At 38.8% G+C, this 17,849-nt stretch overlaps 1 protein-coding gene across 2 annotated transcripts in view; it reads left to right on the top strand.

Annotated features, from left to right (window-relative positions):
- Positions 1–17,849, top strand: part of thada (THADA armadillo repeat containing) — a 109,755-nt gene that overhangs the window by 81,478 nt on the left and 10,428 nt on the right. For both annotated transcript variants that reach the window (XM_028007547.1, XM_028007549.1), the window contains exons 32-36: positions 8,975–9,354; positions 10,587–10,711; positions 13,668–13,740; positions 14,252–14,402; positions 14,494–14,616. In XM_028007547.1, coding sequence (XP_027863348.1) covers positions 8,975–9,354; positions 10,587–10,711; positions 13,668–13,740; positions 14,252–14,402; positions 14,494–14,616 — 852 coding nt within the window. The remainder of the gene's footprint in view (positions 1–8,974; positions 9,355–10,586; positions 10,712–13,667; positions 13,741–14,251; positions 14,403–14,493; positions 14,617–17,849) is intronic.

Below are 17,849 nucleotides of genomic sequence, written 5' to 3'. Positions count from 1 at the left end.
AGTAGATTTAGTCAAACTTGTTTGTTTGTCTAGAAAGTCTGGTTTATTTGGATGTGAATATGTAATCTAACTCGGATGTGGTCCAAAAATGTGAACTCTGGTCTGCCTACAAACCTCTTTCTCGGTTTGGTTGACGTAAACTGGTGCTGTTCGAATGCATATGTGAATGCAAAGTGGACCAGAGAAAGTGGACTAAAGTGCAGGGCATTCTGGGTAGTACAACCAAAACAAATGCGCGAGTCCAGCGCTAGCAGGAGAAATGACTCATGGTCTGTCAACCAAAGACAAAAGAGAAATGCTCCAACCACTAAAATCTGACGCCACTCTTTTTTCTTTACATTATGCGAAGAAAGAAGTTGTACTGATTTCTTCAGAGGTTTTCATGTTGTTTCCTCCTGTAGTTCTTGGTGCAGCGCCCCCATAGGCGAGGAGGGAACAGGTTTTTCCAACAGTTTGGTTCATTTGACCCAGTGCGTTGTGGAAAAAAACCAAAACACTGAAAATGTATCAAATGTGGCAATTTTGGTTCCCAGTCAAACAAGTGTGACAACATCCTTAAAGGTTCAGCTCTGAAACTTTTGGAAATTATTGTTCAAAGAACATTTCATTGCAAAATAAAAAAGCAAACAAAATTACGGACAATGTTCCACGTCTTCTTCATGAGTCTGTCATACAAAATTCTTCAGTCAGAGGCTTCTTCAATTCCTCTGTAATACATGCTGCTACAGGAGATCCTTCCTTCTGACAGCCATCATTATCTGCATCAACTTTTTGAAAAATCTTGAACAATATGAGTTTCAACACTATTTAATTTCCCTTTTTGCTAACTGAGGCCTGCAGAGTCAGAGTTGAATTTCTCTGAGCATTGTACTTTTGACCCTGGGGTGAATTTGCTGGAACATCTACTTCTGGAAAGATTGGAAACTGTCTTTCCAATATTTTGCATTTGTAAGTAATCTAGCTCTCTAGATTAATGGAGTTAAAATTGTTTGGTAATATATTTAGAGACTGATTGCTACATTGCTTCTTAAAACCTAAAATGAAGATTTGGTTGAAAACAACTAAATATGTGTTTTGTGCAGATACTTGTAGTTTTCTTTTCTTTTTATTGCACTGTTTTCACAATATCAGGCATAACAACCCAAGTACTCCAGTAAATGCAATAGAGATGTTGAATTAACTGTATTTTAGTTTAAAAAACAATCTGGAACTAATTATAAAATATTAAAAATGTAGATAAATTCCATCAATCTGTAAGAACAGCCGGTTTAAAGAGATGAAGGTGAACTTGACAGAAGCGAGTCCTTAAATCTAAATTACCAGCAGCGGAGTGGGATTTAATATGTAAAAGACAGATTGTTCCAGAGACTGGGAGCAGCTGGGGAAGTTCATATAAAAGCAGCAGGATCTTCGGACTGCCTGGCACTGAGGTCGGAGAGGTGAACAATCCTCTTTTTCAATATGACTTCTTTTTATTCCCCCTCTAACTGGCTCTTTGTGTTAAAGTAGGAACTTTGCATTTAACAGCCAGTTCTTCTGGAGTCTGAACACAGGTCTCTGTGCGCTGCTCTTTGATCCATGCAGACTCATTTAAAAAAATAAAATAAAACTCCCCTGCCGTCTATTGCTTCATCTCTACCTCTGCCAATCTATCCTTTCTTTGCTTTCCAGACACACCAGTAAAATAAGCTGAAAAGTTTGCTTTGAGTTGAAAAGAGAGGAGGAATTGGGGCAAGAAAAAAAACAAAAAAGCATATAAAAACTCGAGCAAGTTGGCTGAAATTTATCATTCCAAAACCGGGTCAATAAATGAAAACTGCTTCATTGTAGACTCTTCTGTTTGTGCTAAATTTTTGCAACTATTCTAAAAGCAAATAAGACTCAGAGATTAAAGCAGTGCCAGCCATGTCCTGGATTAAAGATGCCATTAGTTTCCACATTTAACATATAATAGGCATCCAGAATCAATTACCCCATGATGCTTTTCCATCTGCATTAGGTAATAACACTCTGAATGAAACCCTAAGACCTTTTCCCGTCACTGTGAGTGTGCAACATGTGAGTTTTATCCAAACAGGCCTGGAGGAAAAAAATTTAAAAAGTATCCATAGACAGCTTTCAACTTCGCTTTTCCATAATTAGTCTTCCAGTAACATTAGAGCGTACGATTGATGTTCCTTCCTGACAGCTTGGTAAGCCATCTAAATCCAAATGTGGATGCTTGCACCCATTTCAAATTAAGATGTACTTCTTCTTTCAAGAGGGATTACGCTCAAACCGCTGGAATCCAGCGTCAAGATGGATAAACGTATTCCCAAATCTGCAGGTTGCACCCTCTTGGAGCAGCGTTTACGTCTGTACTGATAATTAACAACTCAACGCTTTGTAAGACAAACAAGTCTGGCTCAAATGAAAATATATGGAATCCAGTTTTGTCCTGTTTCAATTAAAACCAGTCCAATTCATTCAAATACAATCATACAGTCAGATGCAGATCCAGTTACGTACTGTTCTATGCAATTTTAAGATGCAGTTGGCAAAAATCTATCCACTAATTTTGTCATTTTGAGCCAAAACAGGAAGGGAACAACTTTATTTTAACAAAAAGAAACCTCCAGGAGAACCAAACAGAATCTTTTCTGTGGAGAAAAATAAAAACACACTGTGTTAATAAAGTTTTTCTCTAACAAGGGCAAGATGCAGCTAAACTCAGACACATGAGCCAGGAATACATTTTATAAAAAGTAAAACGAGGAGTACACAACGTTAAATGGACCAGTCACTTTCTCTAAGAAGAAGACACTGTTAAACGTTTTATGACTCGGCCAAGTTTACTTTCCATAGGAACACAAAGAAACAGCTAACAAAGTTTTAATGGTAGCAATAGCTTTGTTAATAATTTTGTCTAGAAAGGAGACAGCTAAACACCACAGTCCAGAACCAGGATTTACTTTACAGTCAAAAACACACAAAGAAAACGCATTTCAATACACATTTCCTGTCTTTATTTTTTCACAAGAAAAGAGACACGGCTAAACAGAGATGCATCAGACCAGCTGTACTTTTAGTTGGAAAGAAAACCAGAGGATGGGAAGTTAAAGAAATTTATATTTCCATCAATTTGTATTTTCTATGGGGAAGAAATCTGGAGCAGTAGCATCTTCAGCGCCTTCGCCTTGGAAGGAAGTTTAGTATTTAACTGCTTCTTTGGAAAATGAAGAACACACAATTATAATCATTGGCTGCATCCAGCTAAACACAGCAACACGGAGCCAATAGAACTTTCTATACTAAAAAATATATGAAGAGTGCGCAAAATTGGTAACAGCTGTATTTCCACTAACTACAAAATTGTCCAATTTGAAATCAGAAAAACAAACTTGCTTAATGAAAACACAAAAAAATTCTCAGTTTTTGATAAAAACGTTTTTGCGTTGGATCAAGTGGTTTTTCATCCGTATCAAAATCCTTTTTTGCGTCACGAGTCACATGGTCAACAACCAGATGTTACTACTGGCAGAAATGTTGAAGAAGACGACAGGAAGTGGTAGGAGGAGGATGTTTTTTTTACTATTATTATTTTTCACCAGAGCCCTCACAGCATCACACAGTTCACAAAACGTTGTGTGTCATATAGACGTATGATTCAATACGTCTGTAAAATGGCCGACTACAATTTCCCCAAATCGTCACATACGTAGCCGCTCCTCTTGCTCCAACGCCTGAATAAGACGCTAGCTTCTCCTCTGATTGGCTGAATTATGAAGATAATCTCTTGTAAGTGTTTACATCAGTCGCTGCCATAATTTTTAATGACCCATTGCGTGAACAAGCTTATTCATGTGTGGTTTTAATTTTATTTTTCATTTAATGGAAACACTCCAATTACGAAATTGTGTTTTTTTCCCCCATATTAGCAGAATATCGACAAAGATTTGTTCACATTTGTAATGGAAATGCAGATTCTGAAGCCAGAAGTACTTTCTATGAAGAAGCGAAACAAAGAGCACTTAATGGTAGCAATAACTCAAGTAATACATAAATGGATTCTAGCAGAGAAAGTGAGATGGTGAGAAAATGTGTCATTATAAAGTTTTTCACCAGGACACTGTAAAACTCTGGCTTCATAGGAGACTTATCACTTTCCCATTTGTCTAGTTCATGCTCACACACATGTAGATGCGTGCTCGGCGTGTCTGGGTTTTTTTTCACAGTTTGGGTGACGACGATGGAAGCTGATGGGAAATCCAGCTGCTTGGTTGCGTGTGAGAAGTTCAACCTCAACACAGCAAAGTGTCCCAGCTTTTTGCCGCTTGTCGGCAGCGCGAATAAAGACGTAGCGCACTTATTAGGGTTTGTGGTGCCTTTTTTTCCTTTGCTTTCTTTACTAATACCTTCATCATATTCAGCTCTGAGTTGCGTAACAAGCTGCTTCAGAGTGACATGAACCTTTTTGAACAGTTTGCAGGTGAAACTGGGTTCACCTTTCTTCTTCTTCTGTCCATCCAAACAGATGATGATGAGTAACATCTTCTCTTGAGATCACCAAAAACCTTAACTTTATTTAAACCAGATGTTGGGGTTACATTTAGTTTAAATATTTGACCTCTGCCTCAGTGGACCATCAAAGATGACCCACAGTTTCTTTTCTGCTTCTGAAAAACGGTTCTTCGTGGGAAATAGTTTCCTTTCCTTAATGTCGGATTTGTGTGTTTGTTGTTTTTCTTTGCTGCCAGAGTCGGAACAGAAAGCAGAAGTTCTGCTTGCATTCGCAGAGAATTACAAACACGGTTTGCCTCTTTCAAGGTTTGAGTTTCATGCTGTAAACTAGAAGCACAGGGGAAATCAGCATAACCACAGGCTGTTATTAACGGCTGGCTTGGCTGTGTTCTCCGTTTTCATCAGTCTTTTCGTGATTAGGTTCAACAAAAAAGTGGGGGAGAACAGTTTGGGTGTTCCTCCTCGAGGGAAAAGTGTTAAATTGCAGTTTCTCCATAAACGTTTTTGTACTTTTTGCAGAGCTAAAAGGAAAAAAAAAACTTCCCAAAAATCATGTTTCACTTGAGATGTTGCAATTATCTGTTCAGATCCTGTTTGGACCTGCTGGTACAATCCACCATGCATTCTTAGCCCAATGCAGGATGTAATGCATTTCCTCCATTCAAATCTGTTCACGTTTTTGCCTCCTAGATGTGTGAGATCAGAGGTCACTTCATTAAATACATATGCAGTTTTAAAATATCCCAGTGGGATAAGGAAGGGGCGCTGGTGCCTATCTCCACCTGTCAATGGGCGGGGTCACCCTGGACAGGTCGCCAGTCAACACAGAGACAAATAGGACAAACAACCATTCACGCTCACACTCACACCTAGGGAGAATTTACAGAGACCAATTAACCTGACAGTCATGGTTTTGGACTGTGGGAGGAGGCCGGAGTACCTGGGGAGAACCCACCATGCACAAGAAGAACATGCAAACTCCGTGCAGAAAGACCCCGGGCCGGGAATCGAACCCAGGACCTTCTTGCTGCACGGCAACAGTGCTACCAACTGCACCACTGTGCAGCGCCTGATCAGAATCAGCTGTATAATAACAGTTTGAATACAAAGAATTTAATTCACTGCGACAGACTGGTGACCTGTCCAGGTGACCCCGTGAGGTTAACAACTAGCATGACAGGCCGAACACTCATTGGATTGCTTAGCCCAGGGGTGGGCAGTCCTGGTCCTTGAGGGCCGGTGTGCTGCGACTCTTAGATATCTCCCTGGTCCAACACACAAGAATCCAATAGTTGAATCACCTCCTAAGTGCAGTCAAGTTTTCCAGAGTCCTGCTAATGACCTCATTATTTCACTCAGGTGTGTTGAAGTAGAGATACACACATCTGCAGTTTCTGTTAACGTGTCATACTTTTTTTTTAATTGGAAAAAAAAACTAGTTTGCCTGATTTTGTTATTTTTTGTTACTTTTATGAATTATTGTGATTTTGATCCTTAAAATACCAAAACTTCTACTTAACTTTTTACTTTGGTCCATCTGATGTCATTTTTAAACATTAAATGATTGATAATTTGATCAGCACTTGAGTAGACAATACTTTACTCTTGTTGTTTTGTTTTAGGCTACTTTTTACTTTGCCCACCTCTGCCAAACATTTATTTAACATGCAATCTTAGCACCAGAAGGGTATGTCTGTCTCAAAACTACCAGGTAACAGATTACTAAAATCATAAAGCCACTTTTATCACTTAATAAAGGCAAATCTTGTAGCGTTTTACATAACAGACCCTATCTACTTTGCATGTATCTCTTTTTAGCGGTGTGTTAAAGTATAACACTGAGTAATTCCATATTGTCTCCCTTCATCACCTTTAATAGCTTTGCATTCTTCACATGTTCTCAACAGAAAATCCAAAAATATCAACTCCTGGTTTATTTGAGTGTGGGTTTGGAGCTGGTGCGGTTTTTCACCTGTGGATGGATTTAAACAAACGCAGCTGTGAGAGAACAATGACTATTTATGAACCCGGATGAAAAATGGTGCACAAGTTCACTGGAACTCATTTCATTAGTGAAGGAAGTAATTCCTCCCTCCTCTACTGTCCACCTTAACAAAGACTTCATAAAAACAAGTTTACCATTTTATTCTGAATTTAATTTAAGTTTTATAGTTTCAGTTCTTATTTTTATTCCGCTTTTGGTTTCTTTAAGAGGAACATTTATGGTCTTAAAATTAATGAGGATGCCAGAGTGTGCTTATTGCTGTTTGGCTCATATCTTCTTCTTTGCAGTTTTTGATCCAACTCTGTAAACACATCCAAAAATTAATTTAACAGATTATATGTTAATCAGTAATTATTTGCTAGTACCTTTAATAGAGATGCATCATATAGTGTTTATGAAATATGCCACATAAACTGCAATGGGTTTTTGGTCAAATAAGTCAGGAAACCGATCCGTTTGGAGCCCCATTGCTTCAAAACTGAAAGTGAAGTTTGTTTTTAACATTTCCTTCATAAAATATTACATGTGCCTAAATACATACTATAATGGCCACCAAAAAGTTCTTCTAACGAAAGGACTATTTAAATTCTGCTTTTTCCCCTGAGCCTTAAAAATGGCGGGAATCACCATAGCAACTAGTGACTAAGCATTTTTTAAAATAGTTTCTTACTCCGAGGAACCTTTCTGTCACATACTAATTCATCTTCAGCTTAATTACCAATTATTAATTAGTATCTTCCATTGATATGGGTTTTTCTGTCGGTTGTTGGGTGAAGTAAATGGAATTAATCGAGACAATAGCCACAAAGTTGTGTCAAGCTAACAGCATTAGCGTTCTTCTGTACTGTTGGTTTCTCTCCAACGCGCCTTTCCCTCAGTCATCATTCTCTCTTCTTCGCGGCTGCCATTATTGTGTCCTTAAACCTCTATAATAATTATTAAGCTTTGCTTATTTGGTCTCCAAATCCGCTTTGAGAATCAGGTTCTACAGTAACTCTGCCTGTCTCCACGCTAACGCAGAACATCTCCGGATGAATGCGGCGTTTCCCGCTCTTTTGTCAGGGTCCATTTTGAGTGGGGCAGATAGAGTTGCACTAGATTTCATAAGCCGTGTGGGGGGGGTGAGGGTGTGTGTGTGTTTAAACTAATTGAGCTGACTGTTAAACCCGGGTCTCTGCAGTCCTGAAGACATTCTGCAGGGTGGGGTGAAGCTTTAGTTCGGCATTAAGTTTCTCCTTAGCTGACTTGCCACTGGAATATACTTAATGGAAGTGCACACTCAAGTGTGTGTGGGCATCTTGAGTGTGTGATCACAGGTGCCAGGGTTGGAACAACTCTGGACCTTTCCTATAAACAAATAGAAAGGAGCAGAAGATCCTCTTGAGTTGGTCTGTGGTTTACCTCACAAACTTGTCTTAATTTGTGATTTTGTTTTTTTCTTTTGTCAAAAATAGTGGACTAAATTTAAATAAATATCATTTATATGCAAAAGCCAGTGAAAGAAATGTTCTGGTGCAAATTCTTAATGTTTATAGTTCAGGTTTGGCCAATTTTTAAAATATAATTGCAAAATATGACGATAGATGGATGAATGCAAAAAGGAGTTTGTCCTTGACTGCATCTAGGAAAATGACGTGGTTAATGTCATAAGCAATGGGTTAGGGGCACTTTCCATGGTAAAAACAAAAACACAGAAGACTTCCCAAAGATAATATCAGTAGTAGCACCATAAATGTCTATAAAAGTGACTCAGCTGTAAATAGAAACAGAATGGTGTACTTTCTGTCAAAAAAAACACAGAAGACTTCCCAAAGACTGTCCATAACAGACACAACTGAGAAAAATAGCACTGAGCCAGGTGTGCTTTCAATGGCCAAAAACATGAAGAGTTCACAAAAACAATACCATCAGTAAAACCATTAATAGAGAAGTCTAAAAAGTTATACAACTAGAGGAAAAACACTGAATAAGGTGTACTTTCAATGGTAAAAAACATAGTTCATGCAGATAATATTAGTAGTAACAACATAAATTACTATGTGCATAAAAGAGACACGACTGAAAGAAAGAATACAAATATAGCCTTCAAATTTAAAGACACTAATGTAAGCCCTGGGTCAGGTGTTCACTTTCCAGTATTGAAGAACAAAGACAGACCTCTGTTAATTCAGTTCATTGAAAATGATTCTTTAATGGATGGTAGCAAAATCAAATAGAGTGGGGAAAATTGATCTTTATGTTTTGCAGCAGCAGCCTATAGATGCTAGTCCAGCTACCCTTAAAACCCTTAAACCAAATCCTAAAATAGATCAAAATAAATCTTTATACCTTCATATCACTATCAAGCTCATCTAAAACTGATGTTTTATCTTCCTCACTTGTCACAAGTACATTTACCTACTGCTTTGAATTTATTCCAAAGCTGTCACCTTCATTGTTGGCTAACGTCGACCTTTGTGTGGTTCTCAGATTCAGAGGTCAGCGCTCTTCGTCAGACGACCCTTTCCATCCTCACGGTCTCTGAACTGTTGACCTCCGACTCTTCCTTGGCTCCGCTTGTCCCCGGCAACACGCAGTACTTGCTCAGCCTCGCCCAGGTGAGCCTCAGTGCGAGTGTGGACTGTCCTGACCTGTGGAGAGGCGTTGAACAGAGACAGCAGCTTCTGGACAGTCTGCTACGTAGCCCGCTTTATGAGGTGAGGGAGCTAGCATTGGAGGGTATCCTGAGGAAGCTACATGAAGAGGAGGGGGACGAAGCCAAGAGGAGGCCTCTGTGGCTCAATGAGACCATCGTGTCCGACCTGACCAACATGGCCGTTCAAGAGCGACACCAGCAGTGTTTAGCAAAGGTGAGACACACACAATCACACAAAAGCACTAGTGTGTTTCTGGTGTGTCTGTAGCTATGTTTCCATTCATTTGGCATGTGAATTTTGAGCAAACTTTTAAAATGTCTCAAAAAAGTAAAAAAATTAAAATAGAAATTAGGCATGTTTTCTGTCTGATTTTTATGTTTCTCATGGCTGGACAATAAATATAGTCATAGACATGTGATCAATATCAACAGATAATAATACATTTGAGAGAATATTCAATAATTTCACTGGGTTTGGATGGCTAAATCCAGAATTTATGGGTGGAAACAACTAACTTGCCAGGCAACTCTTTGGTTACCTAGCAACTCACTCACTCACTCTTTAGTTACCTAGCAACAACCTGTTGAGTAACTGGCGCAGCAGAAGTTTAAGGTTTTGCCTCTATGGCTCATAACTGAGCTTAAAAATAAAAAACAATGCCATGGAGATAAAACTGTGGATAAAAGAGAAAAAGTCACGCCATCAGTTGGGTGGTATTTCAGATATTTAAAAAAGAAAACTAATCAATACATTTTGATATGAAACTCTTGTATTGTGATACGTTTTTCAGCCATATTGTGATTTGTCTTTTAGCCATGTTGTCTTCCTAACGAGGAAGTAGAGACTGGAAACTGACATGGGCCACACATTTAGGAAAACTTAAAAACTTGAGATTTGGACATAGAGTTTAATGCCTCTGGTAAGGCACAGACCCTGCAGTGGATGGGAGCGTTCTACCACTCCCATCCCAGGCTAGAGTGCTTCTCCTTGGCCACTCTCAGGAGTGACGGCTCCCCTCCTTAATGGACCCACCATTGGATGGGAAAGTTCGCTATGTTGGAATTTATTCTGCCAAATGTGTTTCCATCTCCTTTTTAATGTTTCCTGTTTCTCTGAACCCCCCTTAGGCAAGCATGAAATTGAGGAAATAATTTTGAATTTTTCCATTTCCATCAACATTTTCTAAAGTGACACTTCAAAATACACATAAAAACATTGATGGAAACAATACTTCTCTTTGTAGGTTTCCTTTTTAGCTCATTTAATGGGAAATGGCATGCAAATACTTCCACCATGAGTTAACCTGCACCCACTCTCTCTTTCCAGGTCTATACTCCAGAATGCTGCAGGAATGTTTGCTCAGCAGAAAAAGGAAAACTAAAATAGCTAGAGCTGGAAAAAAAGACAAGTAGCTGACTTTCTCTTCCTCCCTCTGCTCCTCTCAGGTCCTGCAGGTGTTGTGTGTGTTGGGCTCCAGCGGTGAGCTCTTGTGGAAGGACGGTGAAAAGACTTTATCCCAGAAGGAGGTTCTGATCCATCTACTTACTCTGTCTGAGAACGTTACTCACAGGTTGGTAAAAAATCCTCTGTTCTGACCATAAGAACAGAGGATTCTTATCCTCTGTCTGAATTTGACGTCTTGTTCAGCCCAAAGTTTATTACTAATCTGTTAAATGCAGTAGCTTAAAGCCACAGGAGAAGAAACGTTGGCCTACATTTGTCCTGCTGATCTTTTAAGTGTCTCTAAGAACAGTTTGCAAAGTCATGTGAGAAAAGAGATTTTAATAAATCTTTGCAGTTTAAACAATATGACCTGCAGGTAAACAGAGAAACCTGAAGCTTATGAAATTTTGGAGTCAATAATTTAGGCTTAATGGATAAATAAATAAATCAGAATATCATCAGCATAACAGAAATGTTATGCTTTCTAAAAGTTTACGGAGTGAAATTACACAAAAATAAATAAATAAAAGGGTAACAAGTACAGAACCCTGTGGAACTACTGTACATTTCTCACTCTTTACAATCTTATGACTGTAAGTATCAAATGCAGCCCTGAAATGTATCAAGACAAGTAAAGCACAACTCTGTTACATGATCCCAAGACAATATAATTTGTAACTCTCAGTTTTGGGAATCATGTGCAGTCATGAGGTCTGAGGCAGAACTGTAAATATTATGAAAGATTGGATACTTCTATGTTATCTAGATATTCATCAAATCGAAAATAGAGCTATTGGTTAAAGAAAAACTGCTGTAAATCGGTTTATATATTTTCAAAAGAGAGGTTGGTAGTGCTATGAAGCTGCACTATCTTGTAATTCAGATTAATTCAGATTAGTAGGGAAAATACAGCGTAAACTAAAATCAGGTTTTAAATTAATAAACTTGAAACCCCTGGAAACAGGAAGAAATGTCAGACTTTCTACTTTATTGAAACAAAGCAATCAAACTACTGATAGTTAAAGGAATACAATCAATCAATTAAGTTTATTTGTATAGCACATTTCAGCAGGAATGCAGTTCAAAGAGCCTGACCTGATAAAAACAAAATTTTTATAAAGAAAATTTAAAAGAAATCACCATGCAGTCAACAATCGAAGAAGCATTACATTTTGATGAGTGCCGTACACATCAGATATGTTGGTCCGTGTTTTTCTGAACAGGTTTTTAGTTTTTATTTAAAGGAATTCAGTGTTTCAGCTGTTTTGCAGTTTTCTAGATGGCTCAACAGGGCTCTGTTAGCATAAGGAGAAACATGGGACATAGCAGGTCCTTTCCTTATTTTAACTTACTGTCAAAACAGCATCAAAGCTGTCCATTCTCAACTTTTAGCTCTGATGGATGACAGTATATCTACTGGTACCTGTTGGGCTTTCAGTGTGAGAATCTATGCAGGAGGGGACACACAGGGTCACTGGCTGCACCTGGGCACCACTTCGCTTCTCTCTGGGGTTTATGTGCTTGCTTGGCAGCAGTTCTGTGGTTGCCCTACTGTCCCTCCAGCCACAGAGCGGGCATTTGCAAAATAAAATCCAAGGCGTGGAAATGTTTCTGTGGATGAAAGCTGATATTTATGCTCTCAAAGGCCTTCATCTGCACCATTATCCTGCTGTAAGACTAATCACACCTGCCTGGCATGAGGCCGTGTTTTTGTCAGTTTATGAAAGAGTCGTGAGTCATGAGTCCTCTGTCTTTTACCGCAAACTCATTTGGCACTTGGTGTTCCAGTTCATGTGTCTGTGCTCAGACGGTAAGCCCTTGGACGTCCACTGGCAGACACACACGCACACACCTTTTCTTGACAAGCCAGGGCTGTACTTTTCTCACCCCGGACAAGAGAATACAGGCTTGAATAAGGATTGGATTACAAAGCCTTGTGAAGCCTTTTCCTGGCCACAATCTCTGCACACAGGGATCCACTTTCCCTTCAGCGCAGCCCCTGGGTTATGATTAGAGCTCAGGAGGGATGGGATTGGGTTGCCGGTTGTCCTTGTCTGCCATGTGATTAAATGGCACTCGGGGTATTGTGACTCAAAATATCGTGGTGAGTACTAGCACACTTCTTTTGTGTACAGTAAGGCAAGAAAGTGGAGGTATTAGTGTGTGAAGGATGGCAGGAAGCCCTAATTGGACCCTATGACCTTTATTTGTGAATGTTATTTCTTAAATATTACTTCAAACTGATTTGAAGTAATAGAATCAGGGCATTTTCTGAGTAATTGTTTTGTATTGTATTGAACTAGACCATCATGTCTTAATTACTACTAAACTGTCCAGAGAAAACAATTCACTACATAGTGATTTATTATGACATACTTGTAGTCTGTTACTTGATTCATTAATGTAAGATCAACGGAGAAATATATCACATTATCATCAGCATAACAACAAACCCTTTTTAAAAGTTTTACAGAGTGAAATTATATCAAAAGAAAAAGGGTAACAAGTACAAAACCCTGTGGAACGCCATTTCTCACTCTTACTTTATTGTCGTTGCACAAAGACACAACAATGAATTTGGCAACAAAATGTTGTTGCTTGGTTACCAGAGCACACAGAAAGAAAATACTGAAAAACTACAAGTGTGACTAAAAATACATACACATATACACAATTGTTACTGGTGCAGACAAAAAATAATAATAAAAATGTAGGTATTTTAGTATATTTAATTAAAAGTCCTGACTTTGAAAAATGTTTACAAGTCGAATCATTTGATTTTAAATCTATTGTTCATAAAAAGCCAACCACTGATGATGTAAGGCAAGTGAGTCCAAGGTATAAAAAATAAATATACTTATTAAATAAATAAGTATATTTAACTGAGAAAAAAACAAAACTTAGGCTTACAAAGTATTTTGATCTTGGTAAATTTGGTCCGACATGTAAAACGTTTGGCCACCACTGACTTGGGGAGTTCCGTTTACTGAGTAGAAATTAAAGTATCTTATTAAAATGAATAAAAATAAAGCAGCAGAGCTGAGATTTGATGATTATATGAGATGTTTGATGTTCTGTTTCAGTGTGGAGCTCCTCTGTGCTGCAGTAACACTGGCCTCCCAGCTGGTGGTGGCGCTGGTGAGCTCTGATCATCAGGTAAAAAACTCAGAGATGTAATTCCTAAACATGTGATATTTAACTGCTGTATTTATTTACCATCTGCCTTTTCATCCAACCTCCAGTTTATGCATCCAACCTCCTCTCTGTTCATCCAACCACATGTCATCCAACCATTCGAATATTCATCCAACCACCTGTCTATGCATCCAACCATTTCTCTGTTCATCCAACCTTTTGTCTATTCATCCAACAATTTCTCTATTCATCCAACCTCTTGTGTATTCATCCAACCACCTGTCTATTCATCCAACCATTCCTCTGTTCATCCAACCTTTTGTCTACTCATCCAACAATTTCTCTATTCATCCAACCTCTTGTGTATTCATCCAACCACCTGTTCATTCATCCAACCTCCTATCTGTCCATCCAACCACTCGTTTCTTCATCCAACCATTCGTCTTCAACTTTGAGCTGCTGAATTTACTTGTTAAACTCAACAGCCAGGTTGTTTTTCTGCGTCCATATTCATGTTTGTTTTTAAATGTAGGATCCGGGTGTAGTGGCGTGTTTCGCCCAGTGGGGGGCTCTGGTGTGCTCCTGCTCTGCTGAAGAGCAGCCGGTGGAGGTGAAGCTGATGGTCGCCAAGGTGCTGGTCACCTGTTCATCCACGCTGATGACCAACCCTCAGCTGCCACTGGGTGAGTCTGGGCCAGAGCAGCAGAACAGAACCCGGTTCTTCCTTCCGGGTCTAGAACTTCACAGTGTTTGGGTTTCCTGTCCTGCTATTAGGTTTTGGTGCTACCGTGTCGCTGTGGAGCAGTCTGTTCACGCTGCTGCAGAACGAAGACCAGGAAGTGAGAGACGCTGCCTCCGACTTCACCTGCTATGTGCCAGCTCACCTGCTCAGCTCAGGTAAACTCCTATGCTGGCTTCCATGCTGCTGGCCACAACTTCAAAATAAGACTTCCTGTCTCAAGAGATTCAGTTTTATAAACTGGGAAATAAAATAAAAAATTGTTTGCTTTTTGTCGACTGAAAATACGGTTTATGGAAGAAATTTTTCAATGTAATTAAATACAGGTTAGAGATGTAAATATGATGCAGCCTGATGACATCACTGATATGCTAATGAATGCATGACATCATCACCAAGTTTAAACATGAGCAGGAAGATCTATGCATCCAACCATTCATCTATGCATGTATGTAAATGTAAAAACACTCATCTGTATAGACAGACATAAATATATCCTGGTGTTAAAAAGTTTGACATCATTTCCTGCTCAGGGTTGGGGCGCATTCCTGGAAGGAAGGGCTCTAATTCTGGTTTAGCAGTTGGAAGTGCGAGTGTGTGTTTGTGTGGTTATGTGTCATTCTGTTTGGAACGTATGAGGCCTGTTTACTGAAGAACTGTGTAATGTGACCCAGTGGAGCTCGCTGACAGACACATTAATGCCAGTTTTAGCCACTCAGATGCTCCATGAGGGGACTGACACCCTGACTGCTGTTCAGACTCATAAACAGCCTTCGTGCTGCCTCCTGGCCTCATTTGGCTGCTTTCCTTCACTTCTCCAGGTCCCCTGCAGAATCACACCCTCTTTGAGTCTTTGCACCACTGGATGTTATCACTTAGCAAGCCATGAAACTGCAAAATGAAAAATAACTGCAGGGTTGTTATCACAAAGGCCACAAAGGAAATACAGTATTTGTTGCTTTTTTCTCTCCATGAATTTCCTGTTTGTACCCTATTCAAATGTAATTTCACAGTTGATCAGAGGGGTCCAAAGTGTGGTTCAGGGGCCTTTTAATTTTGTGCGGCCTCCGACTGCATGTTTTTGAGAATTTATTTTAGATTTTTTAAATCTAACTTGAAAAATCTGTTACAAACTGCTCAGATATGTAATCAGTGACTGCATGAGTGTGTGTGGGCGTGCGGGTGTGTGTGTGTGTGTGTGTGTGTGTGTGAGAGAGAGAGTGTTGCACCAGTGATTAAGCCTGTAGGGGTGTGTTTGTCTGTGTAGTGTGAAAGTAATTTGTAGCGTCATATTTTCTTTGTCACCTGTCAAGAGATTGCAGATATGAAGTAGATTAATCTGGTACAGACCACCAAATGTTAATATTTAAGTTTGAGCTGTATATTGTGCCTTTTAATATAGTTTATTATTATTATTATCTTTATTATTTTTAGTTAAAAAATGGTGCATATTTTATTAACCTGCACAAACATTTAAAAGAAGAAATCTTGAAGATGGACTGACCAACGTCGTCTTCTTATTGCTGAGACAATTGACCCCAAAATGTCCAAAATTATAAAAAGTTTGAGATTTTTTAAATATTTCAAATCTATTTATAGGTGTTTTCTACAAATGTCTGACTGCTTTGTTTATTTTTTATGAAAGTATTCCATGCTTGGGGTTAAACCAGCGGTTGCATTAACCGAATATTTTTCGTCTCTCACCTTTTTTTAAAATGGTGATGGAAAAATCTGAAGGCCGTCTGTCATTTCGACAGATTATAATTCACACACCCGACATTTTCAGCTTTGCATCGCAGAGGTAACTACATAAATCAGTAAATAAAATTCTCTCCAGAGAATTGGACTCCGAACTGCATTAATTTCGTTATCCAGGTGCTGACGATGCGCTGAGGAGTTTTGGGCAGGATGCCTGGAGCCCGTCTGGTGCAGAAGGAGAAAGTGTTGCCGTATTTCATCTGATTTGAGGGTTTGGGAAATCAGAAAACTCTTCGCTTAGAGAATCTTGCTGACTTTCGATGGCTTCAAATGGAGAAATGTTCCCTGATTTCAAAACTTTGACTGTAGCGGCAGCAGAGCGCAGATTCATCCTCCAGAATCCTGACATATTGGATTAGACACAATCGTGTTTGCAATCCAGGTTCATTCAGTCCACAGCAGGGGAATCATTCATAATTTAAATGCAGTTGTATTATATATATAATATTGTATAATATTTAGTTATTGTGGACACAGTCTATGGTTTTTGTCTCTGCGGAGAAAACGTTACACATATTCATCTTATTGATGTTTGACTCTGTGATGTGGATTCTCAGTTTATCATAATAATTAAATTAAACAAAAATTTATTGCAACTGAATATTTTATTTTTATCATTTTAAAAGTTTACCAGTAAAAATAGATTATGGCGGGATTTTTTTTTTTTTTTGACGCAGTCAGTCAAAACGACTGACAACGAAAAAGTCTAGAGTAATCTTCACTGTAAAAAAAAAGTCTCTAATTTACCAGCAGCTCTGGTATTTTTCAACTTTACGGTACAGAATTTTACAGTATTTTCACGGTAAAATTGGAGCTGCCTGTATTTTACTGTAGAGACTTTTTTTGTTTTGTTATTTCAGAAGTGAGTCATTATTTCTACTTCTTATATATTGTTGACTAAATGAAATGTTAGTTTTAAATTAAGGGTTAAATGTTCTTTTTACCTTAAAAATCAGAGCCTGCTTCAGTCAGGAATGCAGTTTAATGTTTCTGGAAGTGTTTTTATTTACGTTGTGTATGTTCTATATAAATGAGACCAAACAGGGTGAAGATAAGCCATTATCAGCTGAAAATCAGGTAGAAACCGAGGTCAGCACCATGACTGGGATGGAAAGGTTTCCTTTCTGTACAACATGAAGAAAACACAATGGACATAATTACAGAGCGGCTCGTCCTCCTCCATCCATTCATATTCACGGCTCCTGTGGAGAACACTATTATTTCTTTGTGGAAGGCAAAGTTTCACGTTACATTATGAGGAAGAAAACTGAATCTACATTTTGATCGTCCTGTTCCACCTTGAAGCTCTACAGTGAAGAACTAAAGGGAAAAATTGCGCTATTATGTTTTATGACTGTAATACTGAAGTTGTTTCAGCTCATTCTGTCTCTTTTTCCGCCTCAAGCGAAGCTTTACATGGAGGGGTGTGTTGTGTGTGTGTGTGTGTCGGGTTTATGACCCGCCGTTGCTGAGTCAAGTATCCGAGGCGTTAGCTGCTTCAGACGGCGGTGGCAACGCCTGGTCCTTTGATATGGAAGACTGGGAAAACTATGGTTAAGAAAAACCTGTTTAGCAGCGTGAATTAATCCATAAACAAGCTCAGAAAATACCAAATAAAAGTCAAACAATTATA

This window comes from Xiphophorus couchianus, chromosome 22, assembly GCF_001444195.1.
Source record: "Xiphophorus couchianus chromosome 22, X_couchianus-1.0, whole genome shotgun sequence".
NCBI classification, from domain to species: domain Eukaryota; kingdom Metazoa; phylum Chordata; class Actinopteri; order Cyprinodontiformes; family Poeciliidae; genus Xiphophorus; species Xiphophorus couchianus.
Note: the sequence above shows the minus strand (reverse complement) of the source record. Positions and strands in the feature narration are given on the sequence as shown.